At 46.4% G+C, this 10,091-nt stretch overlaps 2 protein-coding genes across 3 annotated transcripts in view; one reads left to right on the top strand and one right to left on the bottom strand.

Moving 5' to 3' along the window:
* Positions 1–4,635, top strand: part of TMOD4 (tropomodulin 4) — a 12,095-nt gene extending 7,460 nt beyond the window's left edge. For both annotated transcript variants that reach the window (XM_072427887.1, XM_072427888.1), the window contains exons 5-10: positions 133–222; positions 848–978; positions 1,148–1,255; positions 1,992–2,135; positions 3,353–3,497; positions 3,661–4,635. In XM_072427887.1, the coding sequence (XP_072283988.1) occupies positions 133–222; positions 848–978; positions 1,148–1,255; positions 1,992–2,135; positions 3,353–3,497; positions 3,661–3,689 (647 nt within the window). In that variant the 3' untranslated portion in view covers positions 3,690–4,635. The remainder of the gene's footprint in view (positions 1–132; positions 223–847; positions 979–1,147; positions 1,256–1,991; positions 2,136–3,352; positions 3,498–3,660) is intronic.
* A 1,316-nt stretch (positions 4,636–5,951) lies between these two features.
* On the bottom strand, positions 5,952–10,074 carry SCNM1 (sodium channel modifier 1). Its single transcript, XM_072428310.1, has 8 exons — positions 9,841–10,074; positions 9,208–9,278; positions 9,044–9,132; positions 8,573–8,667; positions 7,295–7,395; positions 6,880–7,031; positions 6,271–6,397; positions 5,952–6,188 (listed from the first exon to the last, which is right to left on the bottom strand). The coding sequence occupies exons 1-8, from the start codon at positions 9,889–9,891 to the stop codon at positions 6,089–6,091; spliced, it is 786 nt and encodes a 261-aa protein (XP_072284411.1). The 5' UTR covers positions 9,892–10,074; the 3' UTR covers positions 5,952–6,088.
* Between the last annotated feature and the right edge of the window lie 17 nt (positions 10,075–10,091).

Here is a 10,091-nt window from a genome sequence, read left to right on the forward strand (position 1 = left end):
ATGTCTGCAGTCTCTGACCCTCTCCTGTACTATGTCTGCAGTCTCTGACGTCTCCTGTACAATGTCTGCAGTCTCTGACCCTCTCCTGTACTATGTCTGCAGTCTCTGACCGTCTCTTGTTGTCTCTTTCAGCCATCTTGGGGATGTACACATTGATGAGTAACAAGCAATACTACGACGCCATTACTTCCGGAATCATCACCAACACGGAAGGCATCAACAGTAAGTAGAAAGCTGCTCACATTTTTCCCCTCTGCCCATTGGCCGATGTGTCACTTTATGAGCACCTGTCATGCTGACATCCTCATCAGAACACTGAACCCAATTCACCAAACTCCCTCTGGTGGCCATTGTTCAATTTGACCCCCCCGCTGCCATATTTAACCTTTGGGCACTTTTAAAGACCACATTGGTTTCCCATTGCGCTCATGTGTTCTGGTTCCGGTCCAGCACTGTCTGGTCCCCATAATGCCCACATACCCTCCCCTCCCCACCAACAGGAGGACCTTTGCTTGGTGTCTTGGGGTGGCTCCTGTAGGGTGTGGTGGTCAACAAGGATTTCACTTCCCATATGGCTTCTCCCCTTTACCATAATTGGATGCTTTGGTAAAGCCCCCGCTGAACCATACATGTGCTTGCTGAGTTTTGATTGGCTGACATACACCACACCCCCTCATGATCAGCCCGAGGCTGCCATGTGGTTTGTATCTGGACAAACAAGTCAACAGGTAGACCAGAAACATGGGTAAGAAATTGACCACCACTAACTAAGTACGTAGTAGTGCAGTACGTGACCACATGACCACCTCATTGCAATGGCACAGACCTATTTTTTTGTTTTTTTTAGGCGTGGTAAAGCCAGACCAATACAAACCAGTCCCTGATGAGCCCCCCAACCCAACCAACGTGGAGGAAACTTTGCAAAAAATCAAGAGCAACGCCTCTGACCTGGAGGAAGTCAATCTGAATAACATCACGGTAAGGGTGGGGCTTGAACCCCTAATAAGCATTCTAAATGCCCATGTGACCCTTTGGTGTTCAGGGCCGATATGCCCATATATGGGTATGGGTGGGACTGAGATGATGGATTTTTTATAGTAGAACGTAGCAGGGCAATTCTAAAACTTGGTGTCACCGTGTCTTGCAGGACATTCCCATCCCAAAGCTGAAGGAGATCTGCGAGTCCATGAAGAGCAACACTCACATCAAGAAGCTGAGTTTAGTGGCGACCCGCAGCAATGACCCAGTGGCCTATGTAAGTACCAGATTACACATTTTTTGGAAATGAATATCAGAGGGGGGTGAAAATACTGCAGCGGGCACAGCCGGCATCCAAATATTTTTAACTTTCCACGGCATGGTCAGGAAATGCTTGCACCGGTATATGAAAACAAGAAAGTTCAGGGCATTGATGTTGACGCTGAGCCGCGTGCATGTAGACAGGAAGTGGCTTTTTAATGGCGCCAACCAAATGTGATACCCAATGCACAGAGCAAACAAAATATCTTTTGTTCACTTTTCTGCAATACCAACCATCTACCACTAGATGACAGCCCAGAGCCAAAAAAGTCAAAACGCGCCAGTAAAATCACGAAATGCATGAAAGAAAAACCGCATTTCCAAAAGACGTCAATACGCAGCCACCCCCTACACTCTCCATCCATCCGACGGTAAATCGCCCGTCCGTAATGGATGTTCATTAAGCGCATTTCGCTCTCTAGATGTAAAGTAATTGAATTAAAAATCCATTTTGCCGGCCGAGGACTTTAAATCCATTACCTTTATTACCTCTCATCTGCAAATGAGCAAATAATAAAAACACATCAAGTGTGGCTGCTTCTAGTCATGATTTTCCTGGTGCAAGTAAAGTTTCTTTAGATAGAGAGCAGAAGGATGAGCTCATCAGTGCGATGCTTCTCCTGTCCAATCACAGGCTGGTGGAGGGACAAGACCTGTCAGTATTATTAAATTATTTCTTGGTCTTCTCACAGGCCGTAGCTGAAATGCTGAAGGAAAATAAGAGTTTGGAGAGTCTGAATATTGAATCGAATTTTATCTCCAGTGCGGGGATGTTGGCTGTCATTCAGGCCATGAAACACAACACTACGCTGACTGAGATAAAGGTGGATAACCAGGTAATGTTGTTGTATACCCACGTGGCACCTGTTGGTTTTACTTGAGGGCAATAGGCTGGGGATGAGGCAGGACTAAGGGGTAAAAAATGGGAGGGCCAAGCCACCCACAGTGTATGAATGTCGGTGTACATAACACCAGGTGGGGTATCTGCAGACCAAAGGGCCCCGATGTGGAATGTGGATCTGCGTACCTGACTTCCGGGGCTATTCTGCACGATCGTCCTGTAGCCTATGTGCCCTAATGTGGTATTTGGACCAGGACCCCACTTCTGGGGCAACTTTACACCATGGCTGGTGGCCTTCTAGGTACAGACCTATGTGCCCCAGAATTGGAACCAGGGCCATCAGTTCCAGGGTCTGGTGCTCCTTTAGGCCCCAGTGATGGTTAATATAGATTGTAAGTTCTTCGGGGCAGGGTCCTCTGCTCCTGTGTTACTGTCTGTATTAAACTGTCATTTGCAACCCCTATTTAATGTACAGCGCTCCGTAATATGTTGGTGCTATTTTAATCCTGTTTAATAATGATAATTATAAAGGCCCCAATTACCTAGGAAAAACTCCTTCACATCAGAATTCTCCCTGTCACATTAGGACCCTCTTCAAATCTGCCCCCTTTACAGTACATCAATCTACAAGTCTACCACCTCATATCAGGAGCCCCCTTTACATTAGGTTTCCATCTTCACATTCTGAGCCCCACCTTTATATCAAGTTCCACTTCATCAGGAGTCCCCTTTTACATCTTCAAATCTGCAGCCCCCCCGTACAGCCATGCCCCATCTTCATATCAGGGTCCCCCTTTACATATACATGTCCTTCATTCACGTTAGGAGCCAACACCACCCCAACCTTGGTTGGTGCCGGCAGTTCACCAATCACTGGAAGCTATTGTTTGATAGAATAGCGGCAGAGAAGATCTAGGAAGGTCTTCTTTTGCTGGGCTCTAACAGAGGACATCTAATGCAGATCCAGGAAGAGGAAGCCAATGGTATTGTGGTCATTAGAAGGACCCCTACAGGCCCGCTGGAGTAGGAAGCCCAGACTTGAGACCCTTGCACCCCCGTTGCTACAACACCTACTGATTATTATTCATACGTAGCAAATCCTCGCTCTTCCATAGAGCTCGGAGCCATTTGGTAGCAGATTCTCTCTATATGTATGCTTGGTTGGTTGGGGTCTGTAGGAGACTGAATGTTCGACTTTTGTTCCTCATGCAGCATCAGAACCTGGGAGACACGGTAGAGATGGAGATGGCCTCCATGATTGAAAACTGTCCTTCCATCATACGATTTGGGTACCATTTCACACAGCAGGGACCAAGGGCACGGGCATCATCGGCAATCACCAGAAACCTGGAACGTCGTAAGTATCCCACCAAAGAGTGGTCAATGTCCAAGCTTCTCCACCCAACTGTGGTTCGCAATGTGATGGTACCCAAAGGGTTCTTCGTCATCTTATTTTTCAGATTTGATATAGCCGAAGCCATTTTAGTCTTCACCTCAACTCATTTCTCTTCTTATTTCAGGTCGCCAAAGCAAAAAGAAGAACCTCTAATGTGCTCGATAGTGATATCCGGCCTCATTCATCTCCTAGGTGGACTCCTTGAATTGCCACTGTTTTGTGTACATTTTGTCTTTGTATAATTGTCATATGGATGGAGGAAATATGGCATCTTCCTACGTGTCCACATATCTACCCACACTTCTCTGAGGGGCCCAGGCCACCTTCTTCTTATTGCCTATTGATGTCCTATTGAGATCCCTTTGTATGCATTCTGTAGTCCAAACTAATATATATGTAAGGCCATGGTCCAGACAATGATGGCACTGAGGTCCAGTACAGGTGGACTTTTTGTATACTGAAGAGCGTAGCCCATCGGTCCCACAGTGACGTCACTGAGAGATATTGGCCATGTCAATGTTACCCCCCGGACCTACCTTTCCTGTGTGCGCCCGTGACATCATTGAAGTACAGCAGAGGTGGCCAATTGGGGAATTGTCTTAATTTTCTTTGGAGGCCTACTTAGAGTGGAGGCAGCCATTGTGCGAGTTGTCTTAATTTTTATAAGGTGTATGCCTAGCAATTCCTCAATCACAAAAAATATTTGTACGGCGGGGGTGGGGATTTTGGGAGAAGAATGTGGCTAAGCCAATCAAGGCCAATGGTTGGTTCTCCATATTACACCTCCAGGGCCAAAGCAATGGCCACTTCTCCATAATACACTTCCAAAGCCACAATGGCTGCCTCTCCTCATGTATACCTCCAGGCCCACAACATTGGCGCCTCTCCACATGTATACCTCCAGGCCCACAACAATGGCCGCCTCTCCACATGTATACCTCCAGGCTCACAGCCATATCCGCCTTCCTTCATGTTCACCTCCAGGCCCTGCTTGCTTGTAGCTGAAGATGTGAAATTGAGTGTGGGTGGAGAGAGCGATACCAGTAAAATATAAGTTAACTGTATTTAAAAATTGTAAATAAAGTAAGTTTTACCTGTTTACTTTTTGTATTTTTACTTCACTTTCCTATGTCAAGTCCGGTTCTGTGGTAAAAGAACAAACCAACCAAAATTTTGGGGCTGAGACAGACAACCAATATGCCCCAAAACTACCGGTGTGGTTGTAGAAGGGGAAAAGCTGTTCTCCATATTTCTAACATGTCTTCCGTGTCATGTCCACATTCTCCATCAGAAGATGGGATTGTCCACTTCGGGGTCATTCTCCTTCAAACATAGTTACATAGTGGGTCAGGTCGAAAAAAGTCATAAGTCCATCAAGTACAACCACTGGGGAAATAAACATACCCCAGATATAAAACCCCATGGACCTAGTTGATCCAGAAGAAGGCAAAAAAACCCGGTACAATTTGCTTAAACGGGAAAAAAACGTTAGCTTTAATCCCCAGTTTTATTCTGTGCTTCTAGAAATCATCCAGCTTTTTCTTAAAGCAATCTATAGTAGTTGCTGAAACTACTTCCTGAGGGAGCAGATTCCACATTTTCACAGCCCTTACAGTGAAGAATCCCTTCCTTATCCGCAGCTTAAACTTCTTTTCTTCCAGACGCAAAGAGCGCCCCCTTGGGCTTAGTAATGATCTTACAGTGAATAATTGGGAAGAGAGTTCTCTATATGGACCATTTATATATTTATACAGGATGATCATATCCCCCCTTATACGTCTCTTCTCAAGGGAGAATAGATTCAGTTCAGCTAATCTCTCCTCATAGCTGAGCTCCTCCATTCCTTTTATTAGTTTAGTTCCCCTTCTCTGCACTCTCTGATTCCACAATGTCCTTTTTGTGAACTGGTGCCCAAAACTGGACTGCATATTCCAGATGTGGTCTGACCAATACTTTGTACAGGGGCAGGATTATGTCTCCATCTCTGCAGTCTATTCCTCTTTTAATACAAGAAAGTACTTTACTAGCTTTAGATATTGCAGCTTGGCATTGCATGCTGCTAGTAAGTCTATGATCTACCAGAACCCCCAGATCCAACTCCATTCCTGACTCCCCCAAATGTATTCCCCCCAGACAGTATGAAGCATGCATGTTGTTAGCTCCCAAGTGCATAACTTTACATTTATCTATATGAAATGTCATTTGCCACTTGGCTGGCCAATCTCGCAGTACATCCAGGTCTGCTTGTAGATTATAGACATCCTGTATGGACGTAATTCCATTACATAGTTTGGTGTCATCTGCAAACACAGGAATGGTACTTTTAATCCCAAACTCTATATCATTTATAAAGTGCTATTTAAACAGCGCCCCCTTCCAGTAGATGTGAAGAACTGCAGGTCAGGACATGACTGATTAATTGGTAAAGGTTTATTTGCAGTCTCTGAAAATGTCTTTGTGTCAGCGGATATAAAACTCCCTCTAAAACAGAGAGGCAGCAGTGCTGTCTGTATAACAGATATAGGGCCACATGACCTGTCAATATGGCAGACTCACAGAGCAGGCATTGATGGCGGCTCCTCTTCGTCAGAGTCAAATTCGACGTTTTCATCCTTCACCCACTTCCCGCTGCCGTCCGGAATCCAGCCAGCACTGTGGAGGAGAGGAAAGGAGGACAGACATATATAATGTGTGCATTAAGGGGTCATGAAAATGAAAATGGGGCATCACTCACCTCCGTAGCCGCAGGTAGTGTTCCATCGCCTGCTTTTTCTCTGGGTCATCGCTGGGTGTCTCCTCTCCCTTCCCTGGACATTTCCGATCTTTCTTTTTGTGCCGGGCAGTTTTTTTGGGTTGAGGTTCTGCATGGAGAACAGGTCAAAGAATAACAGATATGGAAACTTCTGGTGTTCACAAATGTCTGACACAGACCAGCCGCTGCTGCAGCCTCTCCCTTCCTATAAACTTACATGCACATGCCAAAAAAGAGGAGACTGAGCAAATGCTTCCTGCAGCAGACAATTGGTGATACAATCTCCACCATGCAAAGCCACTGACTAGGGGTTGGGAATGGCTTTTCAATGAGCAAAGGTAGAGCTCTTCCTGACAATGATTTTAATTATATAGATTTGTGAGATTTTTTTTATTATTTAAAAAATATATAATATTTTTATTATATAACTTGGCTTTATTACACATATTATATATACACACAGACACAAAATATCATGGCCCCAGCTATAAGAAAGAATAAAAATAAGTATCTAATATAATAAAACAAGTATCTAAATCATAAAAATATATCTAATATATATAGTATATACATTTCCTTATAGCTGTTCACCTTCTGAGCTGCCACCTGGCTCCGAGTGGGCGGATACAATCCCTGGTGGTGCGGGCCATTCGCTGACTAGCTGGCTGGTATGTGACATCAGCAATGAAGGGGGAGGAGCCACAACCTCTGGGGTGGTGATTGTCTTACCAGCATCTCCTGGCCTGCAAGAAGAATCAAATCATAAATAACTTCTGTTTAGCGGGTTAGATAGTGGCCACCTCATTTCTTGGGTGGAGGACGTCCAGTATCATCTAGCCCCTCCCTCCTCAGCCTGGCTGTCCATGGCCCCGCCCTTTTCAAAAAGGGCTAAACTAAGGTTTTAATATGAGCTCTGTCCAAAATTAAACAAAAATTTGGGATATTTTTAGATCTTTCAGAACAGACAAGATGTGGGCCACAGCAAAATATGAGATATACCTGATACCTTTTACGTGAGCAGCAGCTGTTGTACGGGGCAGACTTTAGCAAAGCATGATGGGTAATCCTGCTGGTCTGGACGAGAAGTGGGGCCGGGCCCTTAGGTAGCTGGGTAGAGAGATGGAACAAGATTACAAAGTCAATTTCTATGTCTTAGGCAAGTTCCCTTCTGTTTCTGTGCCGGTACTGCCTGAAAACATTCCGTAGACACTGCTGGAAATGTTTCTGGTGATCTGGGGAAGGGGTGGAGTGGGGTGGCATGAGGTGGAGTGGGGTGGAGTGGGGGTATTGACCACTAAACACACTGAAGGCCAGCGGCTGACAACACTACATCATAAGATTGACCAAAACTGGACCCAAACTATGTCCACCATTAAAGCATGGGTGTGACCACCACCATAAGCACGGGAGGGACTGTTTAAGTAATATCATCAAATCCTGGGGTCGGTCATTGGCCACACCCATATCTTAGGCCCCACCCATCGAATTTTAGGTATGCCAACTAATTTGCATTTTTCACCGCGTTGGCCCAACATTCACATGTGTATGCACGCATCAATACATAGGTGAATATATATTATAATACACAGATCAGTCAAAACAATAAATGCACCGGCCTAAAATTGTGTAGGTTTCCCTTCCCAATCAAAGCATGGACTCCACAAGTCACATTGCCTCCCCTGGCCTGTACCTATTATGCACCCCTTACCCCCATCAACATGATTCATCAGACTAGGTCCCCCTCTTCCATGGTTCAGTCCTGATGCTCACATGACCACTATAGACACTTTCCGTGGTCTACATTGGTCAGCATGGGCATGACTGGTCAATGGCTATGTGGCCCCAAACAAAGTACACATTTTCAACAGTTCTTTTGTGGTCCTATTGGGCTGGGACTTCCCCGTGTCTATCAATTAACCTTGGCTGGCCACGTCTCTGGGGCTGTCCTTTCCTGGACCACTTAAGTCCTCCAAACAGGAATCACCACTTTGGCTGATCTGACCCCGTCATCCATCCATCGCCTCCCCCCTCCAGTCAAGGGCCACTGTACCAGATCACCAATAGCATCACTTCACCTCTGAGTGTTTTTGCTGATTGGTGTCCCCCCCCAATGGTTCCATCCCCATAAGACAGTTCTAGGTACTAAGGGGGCCAATCAGCAAGTACCAGTGTGGTCACATGGGAGGAAAGGAGGTCACATGCTTCCTATATATGGAAGTTCTAGGTATTTTGGACTAATGGGGTTGAAGGGGCCTGTTAGTCTGATGTCCCCAGGGTCACGTACCTCGCCCGCCTCCTCTGCGCGGACGTATTCCTGGTGCTGGCGTTTCTGCACCTCGTTCCTGAGCTCCGTCTTCTTCCCATAGAACCTCTGCAGACCTGGAGAGGAAGAAGGGGGGTCAAAGGGCAGGAAGATCTGCACCTAATATGTGGCATCCACAGCAAAAATATTTGAACATCTAAAGGGTTTCAGGTGCAACTTTCATTTCGATTACAAAACCCGAACTGGTTGTGCAATTATAGTTGCTACTCCAACACGAATACTTTGTAAGGCTTAAGCGGAAGTGTCGGATTGGCCTGTCTTGGAGTCACCAGAGCAGAAGACGTTAAGAATACGTTACTGCTCCCGTGCAGCCAATCAGCCTAATTTCCTACATTAAAAGCTACAGCCAATAGGCTGCCATAGGTGACTAGTTTCCCTCCCCTGAAGTTACAGGACACGCCCCAGAGGAACAGGCTTGGTATAGATACTCACAGGCTAAGTGTTTCTTCCCATTGCGATGGATGGAGAGCATGTCTACAGTGTCAAAGACGGGTCTGTGGTGACACACCGTGCAGGCATACCTGTAAAAAAAAAAAATCACATGATGACACAGTGACCCCTCCAACCATCTCCAGGAAAGTTCAAGGACTACTCACTGTCCATTTTTTAGCAGCAGGGCCTCGTCCTCGGGGATGTAGCTGGCCAGGAGGTCGGCCACCCTTCTTTTCTGGGTAGAGAGAGGAAAGAGACGGTCAGCTGCGTGGTATAATGGATGGATGTGGGGAATGAGACAAGTCAGACATTATTGTACGATAACAGCACAGATGTGACAACCCGATCAGATAAAGAAAGATCATTGAAGCCAACTGCGGGGGCTCTGGCTGTAGCCAATCCCACGGTGTGTTGTGGCGGGTGGGGGACTCCTACAGATTGATCAGTTCTAATATTGAAGGGAATTTAAAACCTGCATGAAACTTCTAATACCCCCTTCTCCTCCTCCTATACCCCCATCTATCTGCCCTATCCCCCTCCTATACTCCCCCATCTACCCTATCCTTCTCCTATACCCCCCATTCACCTGCCCCTCCTCTATTCTATACCCTTTGCTATTTTACCCCACCCCATTCCATACCTTATTGCCCCTTTATTGCCTCTTCCTCCTCTGATATCCTCCAACAATGTTTACACCCCCTCCTCTGCTCCATACAACTTTTCTTACCCTCCTGCACCCCACTAAACCCACTGTGCATTTTATCCTCCCCCCGGTGTCTCTGCCCCCTTTATCTCACCCTCAAAACATTCAGTTGACTCCCATCGTCTCCCTCTCGCTTGAACGACATGTTTTTATTTTGTTTTCCCAGCCGGCTTCCGTAGCTTCTGCCGCACTGCCCGCCGGGAGTTGTAGTCCCTCCTTTCACAAACAACACGTGATGTCATACCCAGGGCGGGGCGCGCCTCGTGCTACTCTGTAGTCCCGCCCCTCTCCGCGGTCAGAGCCTGGCATCGGACTACAGTTCCCGGCATGCCCCGGCTCTGTCAC

The sequence above is a fragment of the Pyxicephalus adspersus genome, chromosome 12, assembly GCF_032062135.1.
Source record: "Pyxicephalus adspersus chromosome 12, UCB_Pads_2.0, whole genome shotgun sequence".
Taxonomy (NCBI): Eukaryota; Metazoa; Chordata; class Amphibia; order Anura; family Pyxicephalidae; genus Pyxicephalus; species Pyxicephalus adspersus.

What these genes read in the sequence shown, in the direction of transcription:
- SCNM1 (XM_072428310.1), bottom strand. Translation starts at nt 9,891, where the DNA reads ATGTCGTTCAAGCGAGAGGGAGACGATGGGAGTCAACTGAATGTTTTG. An exon ending in GTCAACTGAATGTTTTGAGG is followed by an intron (nt 9,279 to 9,840) that starts GTGAGATAAAGG and finishes CTCTCTACCCAG; the next exon opens with AAAAGAAGGGTGGCCGACCT. An exon ending in GCGCAGAGGAGGCGGGCGAG is followed by an intron (nt 7,396 to 8,572) that starts GTACGTGACCCT and finishes CTCTCTACCCAG; the next exon opens with CTACCTAAGGGCCCGGCCCC.